We start from the raw sequence: 18,861 nt of genomic DNA, 5'->3' as shown, positions 1-18,861 counted from the left end.
CATTGTGTGAAGACTTTAATGCTCACAACAATTTAAGAGGAAGCAGTTATACAGATAAAAAGTGATTGAAGACCTGATAGATGACAGATTGTTGGTTTGTTTGATTAACGGAAGTGATACAAGGATGAACATAATAAGAAATGTGATCATAAGCGTAGATTTTACACTAGTGAGTGCTCATTTAGCAAGAACTAGTGAATGGAAAGTCTCAAACATCTCCACAATTGGTAGTGATCACTTCCCAAATTTATGCTCTTTAGATATAAAGGCATTTTCAGAAAATAGGTAGAGGTAATTCTCACAGTAGATGGTGCTTTCTTAAAGCGAAATGGGATGAATTTAAGGACTACTGTGCAGGATTAGGAAGGAATATAAATATGGGAGGTAATATAGATGAATACACAGATACATTATATATTATATAGCATTATATGTTGTTTACACAGAAGAAAACACCACTTAACATTGACTTATTTCTCTATGGCCAACTTTTAGAGAGAGTGCCAGAATTCAAATATTTAGGGTTATGCTTTGATGAAAAGAACACAGAAACAAAATGTAAGAAGCTCTAAAGCCCATGAGGAATGTATGTGATCAATATGACTGGGGAGCAGATACACTATTACTGTTAAATATATACTAATAAGATCCACTATTGATTATGCATGTATAGTATATGGAAAAGCAAGTAAAACAATTTGAGACAGGGTTCAGGGTTGAGCATTAAGACTATGTTTAGGGGCTATAAGAACAACTCCAGTAAATGCTGTTAGTAGAAACTGGTGAGTTGCCATTACATCTTAGACAAAAGAAACCATGTAGCGTTTTGGGTTTGATTAAAAAGATGAGGAAAGGGGTCATATATATATGTCAATATTTGCAGCAGAAATCATTGCAATCATTTTTGGCCTTCAGTGGATAGAGCATGTACAGCCATTTGCTCAGATTCAGCAGCAGCTCTCAGAGGTTTGTCATCAAGGCAAACAGTCAGAGTAGATCTCATGATATAAATTCGCATTATGCTTTTAAGACTGCAAAAGATGAGTATAGAAATGCAGTTCTGTTGGGTCACTGCTCATATGGGTGGTAATGGTAATGAACAAGCAGATAAATTTGCAAAGAGGGCTCTTAAAGTATATGAGTGATAAAAGTGCTTATGGTCGGGGAAAGGAAAAATCATTAATTTAAAGTTTAAAATCACTACTGAGCATACAAAGAAAAAGAAGCAGTAACTTACTCCGTCCAGCAGGGGGCACTAACAGCGGTCTGCTCTCTGTGTTCTGCAGCTCAAGCTATGTTTTTATCATTAACGGTGGTCCTCACCTGCTGCTGAAGCTTATTGAAGCTCGATTTTGTTATTTGATTAGCCAAGAAGTCAGACTGATAATATCCTAAAAATATATTTCTTCCCGCAATGCGTCAGAGGAAGGAGTCGTTTGACCAGCTGTAATAGGTAAACAGTCTCGGCAGCTATCAAGCTAATGTTCATTTAGCTAACTTATGTGAAATAGGATTTAACGTTTGGTCACTTTTATCAGTGTTGATGTCCATAAGGTCCACAGTTTGACAAATTACTAATATTATACCATGTTACAATTTCGTTGAGGTTGAGTTAGTCAGATGTGTCGTAGTCTTTAGTCTTTGGTTTTCCTCAGTCAAGATTTAAGCTGAAGTTCATGTCTGTTCATGAAAAACTCGTGTTGAAAGTAGCTAAGGTTTGGTTGGGTCCAAGAGGCATTAGACATAATGTTCTGTTAATTACGGAGGTAATCTCATATTGTCAGTAAAGAACATTGTTCCTACCACAGGTCTGTGCCTATTAACCCTATTAACCCTCAAGCATGTCTCCACACTGTTTCTACTTCACAGAGCCTGTAACAGACTTCCTAAACTGTAAGAGAGGCTGGCTACAGGATGAATCCACTTGATTGGGAAGATGCTCTCCAAAGACTGCCAAGAAGTCTGGACTCAAATCACCAGAGTGGTGTTAATAAAAGCACTGAAAGAGCCTCTAGGAACACTTACTGCCAGTACTCGAGACACACAGTTGACGAAGCACATAGCAGCATGGGAGTGAATGTGGGAAGGAAGAAACTCAGTCCTCCCTCCCATAACTTTTACAATAAGGAGTCAGAAGTTGAGGACCCGGATGGAGAATCACTGGAGATGGATGAGGAGGATCCAGAGCTGGCAAGAAAGAGGAAAGAGCTTAGAGAGCTGGAGGAGAAAATAATGCGCAAGAAAGTTGCCATTGCTCTGAAAACAGTTGAACCAATTGTGAAGAAGACAATGTCACCTGGTTTTTCCTACAATGAACAGTCAGCTACTTGCAAAAGTGCCATGCTTAGAGACAGAGTGAATGTAATTTTGCAGCAACGACACTCTCTCAGCTTTCTGACAAAGGTGAGTAGTAGACTGAGTGATCAGATAATCAGTCGGTTGGTACAGACCGTTGGCTTACTTTGAGAAAATAGTCTGTTATATTTGTACCAATAGAAGATGTTTAAAGTGTACGCAAAATGTACTACATGCTTTTCAGCTTGCAGAAGCCAGTTGTTTTCCCGACAATACACTGTATACTGTATTGCTTCCTCTTTTGCTGCACCGGTTCAGTCAGCACAAGAGGGCATAAACTCATCCAGCGTGAGGGAAGGTGGTGTGCTGCTGGAAGATCATCCCCTGAAGCTCAGAGTGAAAGCACTGATGAGGCAGAGGTGTAGTGACCCCTGTGTATCGCCAACAAACAACAAGGTTTGTAATACATTTGTTTAATAAACACCCACTACAGCTTGAAATCACTTCTTGGCTGCTATACAAAGGTTTGTTGTGTAGTACAGCACAAGTTACTTTTTTTTTTTTTAACTGAGTAACATCATGATTAAAAATCTATATTTTGGAACTACATTAGTTTTATTACACTTTGTAGAAAATTGCCATCACTGTCACATTATATTTTATAATCATGTAAGTAAAACTTTGTGTTTTCTATACCAATAAAGAAAAATACACAAAATGACACATCAAATAAGTGTTTTGCATTTAAGTTGGTTGAAACTAAAATTGGACCAGTGATCAAATATATCCATCTATCTATTTTTTTATACCCAAGCATGCATTGGATGAGAAACAGGGTGCACCCTTGGAAGGTTGTTACAGGGTTAATACAAAGACAACCATGCACACTTGCATGTCTTTGGACAAATTTGGCATGAAATTTATTTGGAAACACCCATTTAGTTAAACACGATTTCACCTTGTTCCAAGTTAAAACACAAATAGACATTGACATACATGCTAAATATCAAGATCTGTCACAGATACCTGAAAGCATACATTAGTTTGAAAATTCCATTTTTATTAACCTAGTAAAACTCAAGAAAAATGATAGGACAATGATTGACAGACATGATAAAACAATGATATATATATATATATATATATATATATATATATATATATATATATATATATTTTACATTTTGAGAAAATACTATACTATCATTGCAATGTTAGCTGTTTTCAAAATTACCCACTACATAAAAAATATGCTTCAGTAACTCCATTGTTGAGGTTTTGTGTGATACTAGACAGATTAATTGGTGGGCCGATACCTTGGCCAGTATAAGCATATTGCAAATATATTGTTATTGTCCTTTAAAAGGAAAGTTGCCCAGAAAATGTCTTAATAGGAACTAACTACAAAATGGAGGGGAGAAAAACTAAGGAAAAGCTTTGTGATACTAGATTATAGGGTCAGTTTTTTTCTCTTTTTTTTATTTTTATTTTTTTTTTATTTTAAACAACATTTTAAGTTTATTATACAAGCATATGGAACAGAGAACATGAGCTCAAACATCAGAGACAGGTAAACATGTACAGTTCATTACACAGGGATTTCAGAATTGATGCCTAATGTAAGACAGAGAGAGAAAAAAACTCTAATCAGTATCTATTGCCTGTGAGTAACACTCCCATTTCCTCCAGTCCCCCTTGTCTCTCTGTCATTGAAGGGTGTAAGTCATCTTTTCCATGGAACGTATATAATTGACAATTCCTGTGAAAAGGTCCTCAGTAGGGGGATTTCTCTGAAGCTAGCATTTGGTGACAGCTTTTTTACATGCAACCTAAAATCTTCAGAAGGTAGACATCACCTTTTCATAAGCCTTCAGGAGTATCTCCCAAGATACAGAGAGAGAAATGACACATCTGAGTTAAGGCACAGGATCCTAGCAAGGGTGCTGAGTCCCAGTTAATTTGAATTTTTGCTTTGGTGTTATAAAGAACCAAATATGATATATGAATATGTTAATTAATAGTGTCTTTATGCATTGTATAAATTCTTTACTGAACCCAAATCTACCCATTACTTGGTATAGGAATTCCCTGCCAACAGAGTCAAAAGAAGGATTGCACTGTTTTTTCCTTTGTCAATGTAATCAATAACATGGATTAATATATTACCATGGGTTAGCCTGTTTCTTATAAACCCAGTTTGAGTTTGATGTTGGGGGCTCCCATCATGGTGTGACTGAAACAGGTTTTAAGCAGTGGGAGCAATGATTCCCTCATCGACTTGTACCATTCTGGTGGATATCCATCAGTACCTGGTGATTTACCTGCCTTAAGGGCTGAAATTGCTTTATCTATTTCCTCATTTGAGATTTCAGAGGTGAGTTTGTCTTTGTGCTCTTTGCCAAGAGAGCAGGGCGCTAATGAATTTAAGAACTGTACAATTTTTGTTCACTAGCTTTCTCTGGTAAGGTGTATAATGATTTGTAATATGTTTCGAATGATTTCTGTATTCCTTCTAGTTGGTTGTTTTATTTGTTTCTAACTTTATAAATTGAGATTTCTGCTTGTTCTGGCTTTCTATGTTGCTTTCAAATAAAGCCAGTCAGACGCCATACAAGACTTCCAACAAACACATTTTATCTTCTTACCGTGAGATGATTTTGCTTGTAGGTCTCTGATTGTACAGATGAGTTGAATGGATGTTTGAATATGTTATGTAAATGTGTATCTATGGTGGCCTTAAGTCAAGTTCAAATCAAAGTGGCCTAACGTAGGTTAAGGAAAATCATTTATATTAATTCAAAGTATCAAAACACCAAATGGTAATAAAAGATAATCAACAACTTAGAAGTGTGCAGTTGAAAGCCTGTTTCTCTGCAGCGTCACTTTCCTGTGTTGCACCTAGTTCAATCAACTTCTTGCTGCACTGCACGTACACTACATCATTGGCTAGTATCAGTCTCAGCCAATCAACTATGGCCAAAATATGCTCAAAAAACGGCTCCAACACTGCTTGTTGCATGCAGAGCATCCAGGCTAACAGTTTTGCCGCTTTTGGACCAGCGTCATAGTACCTCTGTTTCACAAATCTCATTTTCTTCTCAACTTCCTCATTGTGGATTTTATCCATTTCTTGTTTAATAGAGGTCAGTTTTAAATGTAGTGCCGAGAGGTCCCTCTGACCTATTCAACAGTCCCTGATTCTGTGCTGGTCATTACTGAGCATGAGGAAGTAGTCAACTCTTGAATGGATGTTACGACAAGTGAAATGTAAGTCTTGCCTTACATCAGTTAGGCCCAAGTCTTGCAGTATATTAAGACCTCTTTTTCCTTATTTTGTTGGTTGTGTATAATGCAGGGTTCAGTAGTATATCTAGATCACCTGCACATATAAGAGTGCTGTATGTTTCAGATGCTATTAAATCAAATATCTTCTTTAAAAAAAGGCTTTATTGCTTCCTAGGAGGGGGGCATATATGTTTAAAAAGTGACTTCCTTATGTTCAAGTTTGCCCTTGACCAGAACATATCTGCTATCTTTGTCCTTTATTTCAGAGATTATTTTGAAACTGACTGAATTTGGTACAGTATAAATGTTGCAACTCCCCTTTTCTTTCCTGATTTATGTGAGGAAAAGAAAGTGTTACGGAAACCCAGTTTTTTAAGCTTCCCATGTTCAGCACAAGATAGATCAGTAGAGTTTCTTGCCGGAATGCTATATTAATTTTCTCCCTTTTCAATCTAGCCAACCATTTTGCTCCTTTTGATGGGATTGTTTAGCCTGTTTACATTTAGGGATAAAATACTATAATACTGAAAAGGCATTTCTCTTTCCCAGACAACCTTCCTGTACCTGTAACATCTAAGGCTCTTGAAATAACAGCTTAGATAGAGAAAAGCAAGTAGACACCAGTAACTACTATACAATTGTTAGTTTCAATCAGGACTTCCACCCAAGAGGAATCATTGTCTCCTCTAACGATAGTTAGGGGGATTGGCCACAAAGTAGGGCCCCTCGTTAACAAATTCAAAAGATAAACAAAAAGCAGGTGAGTACTTACAGACCCCGAAAGGATGTTATGGCACATAGTCTGCATTGTTTGTATCGGCCCATAGTTACAACAAAGAGTTTCATGGAGGTTGTTTTAACCTTATAATGTCCATTGTCAGTTCATACTCTCTTTCATATTAGGAAAAGTGTTAATAAAATATCCCTGGCCTCAACTTCACAAAGTGAAGTCATTTAGCAGCACAACTTACAGTTAGACCTCTTTCAAGGCACCAAGGGGAATAAATAACAGTCAGACCTCCTCTGCCATGTTGTCTCGGTTCATCCTCTGAAATCCCTAAAGTTTCTACTGTACGACTGCTGACGGTCTTACTCACCTAGATGGGACCCACCAAAAAGCCTTGTTTGGCCAAATCCTCCGTTGCTTTGAAGGCGTTGTTGTAGTTGGTGGTACCAGAGTTAAGGTGTACATGCATCTTGGTTAGCAGAGTTTGGAAGTGGATTTTGTTTTCCTTAAGCACTTTCTTGATCAGAGTGTACTCCTTTCTCTTCTGTTGCACCTCCTCAGCATAGTCATGGTCAAAATACACTCTCTTGTCTTGCACGTAAATTTTCTTCTTCCAGGCAGTGTTCATGACTTTCTCCTTAGTTGTAAACTGCAAGAACCAAACCGCAACTGAAAGCGGTGATATACCAGCTGACAGTTTGGGGACCTTTAATCTAATATAGACTGGGAGAGTCTTCCTGTTCTGTCTTAAGTCCTCGACGAACAGATACGTGGAGATGCCTTCAGCATTTTCTGGGACTCCTTATTTACAAATGTTGTTCCCGGAGTGAGCCTCCAGGTCTGACAGTTTGTCCTGCAGTGCTTGTTGGTTGTTGAGTAGTTAGATTAAAGTGTCTTTAACTCCGATATCCCACTTTTCTGTTCCTGCCATGCTTCTCTCCACTTCCCCAGGTGTTGGGTGGTTTCTTTGATTTGGCCAGTGGCGTCTTGTATTTTCTGGTTGATTTCGGTAGTCAGGTCATCAAGCTGCGCTCTTATATCCTGTTGAAAGCTAGCTTGAAATTTTTTATAGTTCTTTTTTCATATCTGACTTCAAATTGCTCATCCCTTTAGCCATGAATTCACTCACCACTTTACAAATTGAGCAGAGTGTAGATGTTGAGCCCCCTTTGTCTTCAGAATCACTATTTTCCCCTGAGCAGAGATTGCTAATGGTAGCCCTTTTTTTTCAGTTTCCCTCTCTATGACACTCCTTAATCCTGACCTCATTTTTCTATTTTTGTCCCTGTTTATTTTCCTTTCAGTTTGAATCTGATTTAGAGAACTAAAGTACTGGAATTTAGGGGTTTTATTTGGCCGATACCTGAGCTCTTATGCTGTCATGCTGTATCTTGTGCCACCAGAAGACCACAGGGTCAGGTTTGGTTTATGAGTAAAAATTAGGAATTTATTTTCGTCTAAGAAACTTTTAACCTGTGTTTTAAATCTGTTCTTAACTTATAGCTTATAATAAATTAATTTGTTTTTAATCTCAGTTTCTGTCTGCATGTTGTTTTGGGTCAGCACACAGTAGAAATTAAAAAGAGCTTGGGTATTGGTATCGGCAGATATCCAAATTCAGGTATCGAAATCAAAAAAAGAGGATCGTTGCATCTCCAATAGGAACTAACTAGGAAATGGAGTAAAACAAAACAATGGAAAAGCTTTGTAATACTAGTTTAGAGGATCAGGATTGGTTTGTGAGTAAAAATTAGGAAATAAAATGGAGCACAACACACACGGAAATTGGTCAGATAAAGAACTGCAAATTGATGTAATTAAACAACACTTTTTGCATCAGCAGTTCAGTTAACACACAGGATGTAGTGAGTTCTGGATCTGAGTGTTTATGACAACAGCTTAGCACTACATCTGTATCTGTTCATAGCACTAACCCTGTGTCTTACATGTATTAGACAAGTTGAATGTAATGTTGTGTCTGCCCTCTGGTCAGGATATGGTACATTTTCAACTCAGGCTGGTACATCATAATGACACAAATCATAACCTACCTGAAAAATATAATTAAAATACGGACAAGCCTGAAAAGAATGATGGTGTAACCCTGGTGTCTGGTCAGGTTGCTAATCTTTTAACAATAAATGACATTTCTGTATATCTGACCTCTGCCAGGTCCCTGATGTCACACCGCTTCCTCCCAGCCAAAGTGTTACTTCACCAGCCCAGGAGGAGAGCAGCGTCAACGAGGGCTTTCAGCGCTTCCTCAGTGTGCTCAACAAAGGAGTGGACATCGACTTGCTCAGTAAGATTGTCAACGATGACAGTGAGGGCCTTCCTTTAGGTGAGGAACTCCAGAACATTCAGAGTCCTGTTGTGGAGAGCAAGTCACATCTTCCCTTTAGGAGCGAGAGCCAGCAATCCAACAGGGGAGCCCCGCTGCCCGGCTGCATTCGGACTAACAGTGGAGAGCAGAGGACTGACCGGCCGAGTGGAGAACAACCCCACAATGAGAGCCACTCACTGCCTGATGAGGAGAAGAAAGATAGAGGAGACCGCTTTTTTGGCTCGAGTAGTCAATCAAAGTCTCCCCCAGCAGTGAAGAAGAACACGAAAGAAGAAAATGTAAAACCAAAGGCAGATGAGCAGCATGAACAACTCCAGAACATTCTTAAAACTCTTGGGTTGAGCCTGGAAGTGGAAGAGATGAGCAAACTAGCAGACCGGACTCAGGAGAGGCTGTACGGTAAGAAGCACGAAGGCAGACAGAAGGCTGACAGCAGAGAGGAGCAGGAGAGTCAGCCAAAGGGCTCCCACAGACATTACAGCAAGTCCTCCTCTTCTTCCTCCTCCTCCTCCTCCTCCTCTTCCTCCTCAAGGTCAACCTCTAGATGCTTTAGTCCCAGCCCCTCTCGCCATCAACGCTCCCACAGTAGGGACCTCAGCCATAGCCGAGAACGAGGCAGAGTGTCTGAACGCAGCCGTTCGAGAGACAGACACAGAGATGTAGTTACGTGTCAAGATGGCAGCCAGGACAGCAAAGAAGCACAGAGGCACATGGACAAAGACAGTAAACATTTCAAAGAAACTTCTTCTTTTCAACATCCATATCCACAAACGCAAATTTATCCCTCCCACCAACCTCCTGCTTTCTCTGCATTTCCAGATTACAGTTTGGCTCAGTACTCTCAGCACACTGTCTACCACAATGGCTCTTACAGTGGTGCCACAAATTCTTACTGGACATATTCTCAGGATGCCATTCCTTCTCCCCTTCATCCCAGTGGGCATCCTTATCCACAGAACACCTACCATCACTTCCCTGGCCCTGTAATGGCACCTAACATGGTTTACCCTCATTACCGTCCTTTTGAAGACATAAACTTACTGGGGAATCCAGACCTGTCTAAGAGTGAAGGCCAGATTGGATCATCTTCTGGCCTCCGCTGCCTCCAGGTCATCAGTACTAAGCAGTCAAACAATCAGAGCTGTCTAAAGCAACTCACAAAGGGCCGTAAGAGGAAAGGGAAGTACGAAACTCATTACCATCCTTTTGAAGACATAAACTTACTCGTGAATCCAGACCTGTCTAAGAGTGAAGGCCAGATTGGATCATCCTCTGGCCTTCGATGCCTCCAGGTCATCAGTATAAAACAGACAAAGACGCAAACCAAGAAGAGGGCAAAGTACGAAAAATGGTTGGCAAATAAAAAAGAACAGATAAAGAAAAATAAACTGCAAAAACTGGCAGCAAAACAGAGTGAAGACTCTGTGAAGAGGGTGGAGGATCCACAGGGTAAGAAAGAGGACTCAGAAGCCGAGCAGTCAGAGGAGGAAAAACAGCGACCAACAAAGAAGGTAAAGTTTGATGGAGTCTCTTAATCCATCGCATTTGCTGCTTATAGTGTCACTAAGGAGGTTTTGTTTCTGTCCTGTTAACTGTCATTTGGTTTGCGTTACCACCTTTGATGACTTCAGTGTAGGTGTTTAGTATCACTACAACATAGGATGGAAGTGTCTTATATTTTCAGGCCACATTGTATGTTCATAATATACCCAAAATAATCATGTTTGCATTTTTAGATTTACTTGGTGATAGACAGTGACAATGGGAAGGTTTACACTAGAAACGGTCTTCCTTTCCTTTTATAAACATCCTCAATAACATCTACTGGTGGCAGGAAAATGTAGTTATTGTGGTCTCCACATGATTTCTGCAGCTCCGACGTTACATGTTTGATGAGGTGCTCATCAGTTCCAGCTGAACCTCCTGTGGAACTACAAATGTGACCTTTGCACTACCCTGACACCAAAAAAAAATCCAGCTCGAGCATTTTTTTGATTTGGTAATATTACTGAAAGGTTATTGGCTATCTTCCTCACACTATATTCTTTTAAAAAAAAAACCCTCATTTTATGCAAATAAAATTAGAAAGGAAAGAAAGAATTCATTTAGACGGAAAGTGCTGTTGAGTATGAATATAATAGAATTTGTACTGTAGAGAGATTTGTTTGTTTGATAGCTACAAATTTCTCACTGGTTGTTCCAGAAGTCCAGAAAAAGAAGAAAATGGAGGGCAAGGAAAAGAGAGAAAAAAAGACTGGAAAAACTGGCAGCAAAACCGAGTGAAGATTCTGTGAAGAGGGTGGAGACTCCACAGAGAAAGAAAGAGGACTCAGAAGCTGAGAAGTCAGAGGAGGAAAAACCGCAACCAACAGAGGAGGAAATAAAGGCAAATCTGAGAAAAAAGGTGGGAGTCTCCTAATCTATCTCATTTTACTGCTCATAGCCTCACTAAGGAGGTTTTGTATGTTTGTTAACAGGATATCTCAAAGACAGATTTAAAGTTGGGGCATGAGACTTTTGTCTCCCCCCTCTGGCAGTGAGAGTAAAGGGCTGTGATTGCCTGAGTACAGTGACCTGACTAGGATGAGGGGAGGACATTCCTCTTCATTTAATATACTTAAAAGTAAAATTAGACTTTTCTGTCGGCTTCCCAAATCATTTTAAACAAGACGAGAGTAAAAGAGAGAGAGAGCTGAGAGCACCAGTGAGTGAGAGAGAGAGCAGCTGTGGTTGAGCGAGCTAGAGAGTGAATGAAGAAAGGCAGTGGTGGGAGGGAGAAAGCTGGTGAATCAGATCAATATAATGTTATTTTCTGATTGTTTCACAGCGGTTACATTGTAAAGCACAAACATGCCCACACACCTCCGCACAACCCCACAGCGGTGCGTTGTACACTTGATTTGGTCTGAATATGACCTGACAGGCATACAGCAGCTCTCATGCGCATTCTAATGACAGGCACACAGAGAGGGCTGGTAAAAACAGATATGTTTTGATGGCCCACTGGCCCAAAAACTTATTTTTTGAAGACCCACTGAGATTTGTCCCAGTATGCCAGTACATACTGGCTGTAACCTACTGTTGCAGCTGTAAAACGGTGTATAAATTGTTTGAACATCACACAACCCCCACAAAATGACTCATTTCAGTATCAGAGTTCCATTCAGTCCGATAACATTTGGAAAGTCTAGAAGAGGGAATGTCACGCCCGACATGAGTTTTAAAAACTATATACTGTGAAATACAGAGAGATTTATCTGGTGGTGATAGGCTTAATCAGCATTTTGTGAACTCATTTGGCAAGGGCTTGAATGTAACGGACGTTCATTTATATGTAAAGGTTCTGCACTGCAGGTTTAAATTTAATTTACTGGAAAGTCTGGCCATGAGCCACGTAAAAAGTAGTTTTATTTATTTGTGGATCCAGGAATATTTTGAAAGGATTTTGTAATATTTGCTGATGGGGGATTTATGAACATTTTTCTTATGAAGTACTGTGACACATTTATCCGTAATTGTATATCACCATTTGTGTTTTGAGGCAAACGTGGATCCTGCTACAAAAATCTTGCAGAGATCTGTAAAGTGCCAGGCAACGGTGCATTTAGAAAACGTAACAGTGATTAATTGCTTTTATGTGAGTAATTTCATCTCATCCTGCTTTATTTTTTAGCTTGAAGCTTTTAACCAGATGGTGAAGCAAAAAGTCACACAGCCAGCCAATTCCTGAACCTGACAGACTGGTGAAGTTAAGGAACCTTAAGTGTGAGTACATTGAAGTTATATAATGTTTCTGCATCTTAAGTGGAGAATTGGAAACTTGACAAATGTTTGTTTTGGGACCATTTCTGTACCCACTTAAATAAAATTTGAACACTGTTTTTTCTTTTCTTTTTTTTTTTACTGGTGTGTACATTTACAAGGATCCCAAATAATACCCATCTAACATGAATTACATGTGGTAACATTATGTTTCACTTTTTAGGGGTAAAAATTCCAACTACAGAAATCATATTTACACTTTTGACTGATCATCACTGTACATCTGACCCGGACTTATTGTTTAACAGGAAATATATTAGAGCATAAGAATATGCATTGTGATAAAATGCCATTGAATCTCCATAACAATGAATTAAAATGATTAAAAAATGAATTAAAATTGATTTTTTTTTTATTGAAACCTTCATGAACAGTATGATAACTGTCAGTTGATCACGTCTTTATTAATTTTTTCTAATTTTTCCATAGATCTGTGAAGAGTATCTGTAAGACTGTCTTTGAACCTGCTGTGAGCACTGACTGACCATGTGGACCTCCTATTCAACATTCATTATTCACACCTCATTTCACTTGAGATTTGTAGTGAATCATCGTTAAACACTAACAAGTAAATGATATCTTCTTCAAAAGTACATTTTTGTGCACTAATGGTTATTGCTGGTTTGTATTAAATGTTTTACTCATTTCAGCTCTACATTTCTGTTAATATCACTACTTTGTAACTCTTGTTTCTATTCAGCCTTCTTCGTTTGGTACTGTATAAACTTGATTAAGCAAAATATATTTGTTGGCTCTGTCTTAGTTTGTTGATGAAAAATATATTTTTTTAATCATAAAGTATTAAGCCTGTATAAATGGTCAGGTCCTGGTATTTTACTCTCACCCACTGATGGCGTTACCAAACTGAGTACAAACACTTATATTGAAAGTGAATTTGAAGGGGATCTTTTAATACAGTATAAACAGGATGAATAATTACAGCGAGGAAAACTTCTGTCAGCGTTCATATGGGCACCTGACTGTTTTAAGACAGACAGATCATTTAAGTGCATAACAAAACACCTTAAAAACTAATCAACTTCTAAGTACCTGAAGACCTTGGCTATACTGTGAGGTTTATAGGCATAATGCTAACATTAGCATTAGATTTTTCTCTTATTTGAATCAAGGGTCTAAGAACAGAGGATGTTGTATTGCTGTACAGACTGTAAAGCCCCCTGAGGCAAATTTGTGGTATTGAGCTATACAAAAAAAATTTGACTATAAATTGATTCTTAACATACAGAAACACTAAACATTACATGCAACTCTCAAATATAGTTGTGTCCCTCTTCCAGACTACATACCAATTGTATACAGTATGTACTTTAAAAGTCTTATAGCATATTGTTTTTGCAGTTTCTATACAAGAAATCAACATAATTGTTTCATACCAACAGTAAAAGATGATATACTGTCAGATGTCAGTCCAACTGCGACTTTTGAAAGCCACCACCAATCTAACCAAAAAAATATAAGCAGTAGCTGCATTTACTTTTTGGATTGCATTGGAAAATAATGTCAGTCGCACACACAAAAATTAAAGGCTTTTTTAGTAGATTTTATTTTGTCACTTTTTCAGTGTGAACTCACTACATATTTAAACCTGCCTATAATGTGTGGATTTGAGACACAGCTCAGGTTGACTTTACCAACATTAGCTCTTAAACACCTGCTAGCATGGTCACATTAGCATTGAAGGAGAAGGAAAGCCAGCACAGTACCTAAAGAGTACATTTGTAATACAGATATAGTAAAGTAAAGTAGTCTGTACCTCTAGAGTTATGTAATAAAAAGAAAATTGGTTTCATACCACACAGATGTAAAAGTAAAGATGCCAAAATAATATTTTTCAAAAGGATATGAATACCATTTACTCCTTTAGGTGTATTGGCTAATGCCATGTGCTGATCTGGAGGCTGTTGGTTTTCATTAGTACTATGAAATGAAACAATTATGTGTTCATACAGTAGACTAAGTTTGTATTACACTGCACAAAAAGCTGTCTATGTAAAGTGGAGTTCTGTATTTTTTTATTGACTGTTAAGAATCTTCACACTACAGACATTTTTTCTTACAGCAGAGGATGTTCATCACTTCAGTGTCATAAAATCTACCATGTCATCTGCCAACTAGACTGTAAGCAACACTATTGGTTGCCGATACCGATACTATAGATAGTATTGGTGCAATAACATCCAAATGTTGCAAAATGGAAGAAAACAAAACTAGAACAATAACGTCCAAATAAATTACTCACACAGTCACAAAGTCTTTTGCAACACCATAACCCAAAGCACCATAATGTGATATGCTGCTGTAGCTCATACTGTCATATAAATAGGAGAATGGTTTGTGTTTTTATCTAAAGTTCGTCTTTCTCCTCTCCTTGGCAGAGGCACGCTGCCCTCTGGCTGTTCATGTAGGGTCTGCAGCCCAGAGTCCACACTGTGTTGAACAAGGTGTCTGCTACAGTTTCACATGCTGAGGAGAGAAAGTGACAGAGAAACAGAGACAAGGAACATCAGTATGTACAAAAGGAGGTAATATTCAACAGTTTATTTCACAGTGCACTCTATTATTGGCACTAGATAGGTTTAAAGCACTCGACCATATTTAATTGTTTGTATTGAATTCTCAGGACCAACTTATTGTTTGTTTGGATCCCCTCAAAGGGATTTTGTACATTACATAAAGTCACCATTTCTAACATTTAAGAAGTGATAGCAGAAGTAGGCTTCTTATTAAAAGGTCACTGGATCAAATCACTTGACCAGCAGTGAATTTGAATTTTTAATTAATTTTTAATTAAAAATGACAGATGAATTCAGCTGTCACATGCTGAGTTTGAATCAGCATGTCAGTCAGCTCATGCCTACAGAAGCAGGTACACAAGAGGAGTGTAGTCCCAAAGAAGCTCCTAAATTATAAAGGGTGAATGTGAAAAGATGCAGCATTGGAAACTGGGAATTGGCTCAGTAAACTTGCCATGGATAAAATAAAGATTAAAAGGTCACCAACTTTCAACTTTTGACACAAAGCCAAGGCTCTTCTTGAGGTCAGAGCAGATGCTGTGGAGGCACCAGCGGAACTTGGAGTCGCAGCGGTACTTGTTGGAGCCGCAGGTGTCGTAACACATATCCAGCTGATTGCAGCATTTGGTCATGGCAGGGATGCCCATGTCCATCTGGAACACAACAAAGGTGATGAATGTGTTTGTTTGCAAGAGTCTACACCTGATGTCCATTATTTTGTCAAATGTAGACTTCTGTGGACATTTAGGGACTGTATGAAAATTATTAAGGAAGAAGGGGAGGGCAGAAAAGGAGAGTTTTCAGGCTTGATACAATGAACTTGTAGCTATACTGCACATTTTAAGCTGGTTCAACTTAGAAATGTAAGTTTCCCTGCTGCCTTAAAAATATGAATGAAATGCCATACCCCCTCTGGAACAGGAAGACCAAAGAAGTAGGAGCTACAGCCATTAGGTTGAGGCATCTCATAGCCAGGGCGTGGAAGGGGAGCTTTACCTGAAAGGGGGAAGCAAAGCAAAATATTAGATGTAGGTTATGTTTCACAACAACTCAGTGGGAATGTGCTTTACTCTGATAAAGATGTGGGTTCAAAAATAGATCCATGTTTGCACATAGAGAAACTAAGGTTGCTTTTTTGGTTCATATCTGTATGAAACCTCTCCTGTCACCCTGAGGTCACAGTCCATTTCCTGGCCCTCTACCAGATGATAACAAAGATGATAAGTAGAAGAATTTACAATATCAGCATCAGTAAATCCAAGTGTTCTCAAATATGACACAATTATTGAATGGGTTTAAGTTGTTGTATTTAAATCCATACAAACATTTTCCAGATAATAACCACTTAAATGTATGATGTGGCCTGAGTTTTATCCATGAAGTAATGCTCACTGTCAGTTGCCTTAGTTAAAAAGCAATAGAGGAGCATTTGTGCAAAGATAGATTATCAGTTGCATACACTGATAATAAATTGCTTGTCCTGGCCTCTAGTGTTGTTAATATTTGATTTGTGTTTTTTAACAATGTAAATGATGTAAACATTATTTGGATAAAGTAGTATTGGTTTAAAATGTGAATATTTATACCTATTTAAATGTGAAACTAAATGAAAATTTGCTTAATTTCTACATCTTAGTCACAAGATATAAAGGAAAGAATTTACACGAGTGACTACTCTGATTCAAGATTTCACTTTCTCCACCTATAGTACACAGCAAATATTTTATCACATCAGGGTTTCTGGTCTAAAGTGAATTCAAATTCTTATTGTAGAAAAACCTGGCAATTAAAAGGTTTTGTTCAGATTTGATATATAGATGTTTTGTATGTTTTGTTTGGTAGCTGAAATTTTTTGCCAGTATTCAATATCTATGAATATGACTAGTGTTTCCCCTAGAAATGTTATTCTGAAAAATTCTAAAAGACTGAAAAATCAACCGGACCTTAGGACACCTAAACCCTCCCTTTTTTATGCGGCTTAACAGCAATAACAGATTTTTTTTCCCTGGTATGTTATCAGTGTTGAGGGGAAACTGTATCTTTGCCTTTGAATTAAAATTAAATTCTAAAATCTTTTGAATAAGGAAAAGAACCAAAAACATAGAGTGGTCGACTGCACTAGCTGATGAAAGGTCGATATCAGTGTCAGTCTGACCCTAGACCGTACACTGCACAATGCTGCTGACTTACCATATCGACAGCGGTATTGGCACACTCCATCACGTCCACCCATGAACTCCAGCATGGAATCAAAGTAGCCGCTGACTGACTCAAAGCCTCCTCTGATGGAATTCATTCCCCACTCATCGTCTTCCTCTGCCTGCGTGCCATCGGAGGCCTGGCCCGGTGGTGTCTGTGCTGCTGCAGCCGGGTCCTCTTGACTGACAGCACTGTGGATAAACAGGCCCAGTAGGAGCAGAAGGGGAGCAAGAAGGGCCCAACGGGACATCCTGTAGTTCAGTATGTTCAGAGACTGAGAGGAAACACTAACACTCACAGAGGCAATACTGAAAGTGTCTGCGTGACCTGAACTTTGAGCCAGACACAGGAATGGCCTCATATGTGGAGGAACAAAGTCCAGCTTCTATGTCATCATTTTAACATGTCTGAGCTTTGATCATACTGGCTGATTAATGAGAAGCAGAGTGTCCACGTTAACTTTTCAGCCATGGGGATTCAATTACATTTAATCCCATTAATTTTAGACTAAATCTCTCTAGACATTAGTATCATGGAACAAACCAGATTTGTTATGCACTTGGGGAGCATCTCCCCTGTGCCCTGCAGCCTGGTTTCTGAGAGGATCATCTTTGTGGGAGGAGAGGTCAATCTAAGGAAAGAAATGACCTTGCTGCTATTTAAAGAATAGAGTAGGCCTGTATGTAATTTTACGCAGTAGTCAGTTAATTCAAGTGCAAATTATATCTCGATGTTGAATACAAGCAAATGAATGAAAATACCTCATGATGCCTCGTGCAACAGCACAACTCCAAAGGTGTTTGGTTAACACAGTGAAGGTTATGGGTGTAAATCACTGCACTGCACACAGGTGTTTGATGGAGAGCTAATCATTGTGTGTGTGTGTGTGTGTGTGTGTGTGTGTGTGTGTGTGTGTGTGTGTGTGTGTGTGTGTGTGTGTGTGTGTAAAACGTAAAACATGTGTCTGACTATTTTCCCCTCATAATTACAAAACATCACCATTTAGGTCAGAGGGGGGTGAGCCTGTCTCGGGTGCCTCTGGAACTTTTTTGCCCTCAGTTCAGCCTAGCAGGTTGACCAGGACACGCACTTATCATATTCTAACCCGTACCCGCAAAATTTGACAAACTGACAAACCAGAGAGTGAGTATTTAAAGAGAAATATGACAGCAAATAATTTACAAAATGCAGTTATTAGCACACCTACAGATGTTGGTTTGTATCCCTATAATCAGCCTGAAAGGATGGGTGAAAAAAACATAGTTATAATTTTATAGGTATGAAAACAAAACAACAAAAACACAACATTCTCCTGAAAATATTAGCAGCTGAGAAGAGGAGGAAATGTAGTTCTTGGTTAACTTAAGACACTTTGAAAGGGGCTCAATATAAAATTTAAAGTCATCAATAAAGTGTGAAAAGTTTGGTTGAGTCTCTATTTGCATAAGTGGATTTGATATTTACTTAGTAATATTAAACTGACTAAATCTGAGACAATTAGTTGATTTCTATCCTTGTAGAAGAGAATATTGGTGCCTTAAAAAACATGGATTTAAGAGCTACGTCCTTATTTCAACCCAGAGCTGCATAACAATAAGACATGAGTAAATGTCTGTTATAATCTGCATTGACGTAATGTCCATTGAGCAGGATCA

The 18,861-nt window shown here is 38.6% G+C and overlaps 2 protein-coding genes across 4 annotated transcripts; one reads left to right on the top strand and one right to left on the bottom strand.

The window, feature by feature from the left end:
• Window positions 1–1,157: 1,157 nt before the first annotated feature.
• Window positions 1,158–13,217, top strand: LOC122979221 (zinc finger protein 318-like). 3 transcript variants are annotated; one of them, XM_044346495.1, is made up of 7 exons: window positions 1,169–1,453; window positions 1,870–2,403; window positions 2,614–2,751; window positions 8,480–10,162; window positions 10,855–11,055; window positions 12,325–12,416; window positions 12,903–13,217. In XM_044346495.1, the coding sequence occupies exons 2-6, from the start codon at window positions 1,915–1,917 to the stop codon at window positions 12,379–12,381; spliced, it is 2,568 nt and encodes an 855-aa protein (XP_044202430.1). In that variant the 5' UTR covers window positions 1,169–1,453; window positions 1,870–1,914; the 3' UTR covers window positions 12,382–12,416; window positions 12,903–13,217. The 3 variants fall into 3 exon arrangements, with proteins under 3 accessions (XP_044202432.1, XP_044202431.1, XP_044202430.1); XM_044346496.1 differs by lacking the exon at window positions 12,903–13,217 and having other exon boundaries at window positions 1,164–1,453; window positions 10,855–11,054; window positions 12,323–12,406; XM_044346497.1 differs by lacking the exons at window positions 10,855–11,055; window positions 12,325–12,416; window positions 12,903–13,217 and adding an exon at window positions 10,525–10,590 and having other exon boundaries at window positions 1,158–1,453.
• A 796-nt stretch (window positions 13,218–14,013) lies between these two features.
• On the bottom strand, window positions 14,014–18,313 carry LOC122977596 (group XIIB secretory phospholipase A2-like protein). Its single transcript, XM_044345547.1, has 4 exons — window positions 17,198–18,313; window positions 15,915–16,003; window positions 15,495–15,660; window positions 14,014–14,957 (listed from the first exon to the last, which is right to left on the bottom strand). Exons 1-4 carry the CDS (start codon window positions 17,565–17,567, stop codon window positions 14,839–14,841), a joined length of 744 nt encoding a protein of 247 aa, XP_044201482.1. The 5' UTR covers window positions 17,568–18,313; the 3' UTR covers window positions 14,014–14,838.
• Between the last annotated feature and the right edge of the window lie 548 nt (window positions 18,314–18,861).

Source organism: Thunnus albacares, chromosome 3 (genome assembly GCF_914725855.1).
Source record: "Thunnus albacares chromosome 3, fThuAlb1.1, whole genome shotgun sequence".
Lineage (NCBI taxonomy): Eukaryota > Metazoa > Chordata > Actinopteri > Scombriformes > Scombridae > Thunnus > Thunnus albacares.
This window is presented reverse-complemented; position numbering and strand designations above follow the sequence as displayed.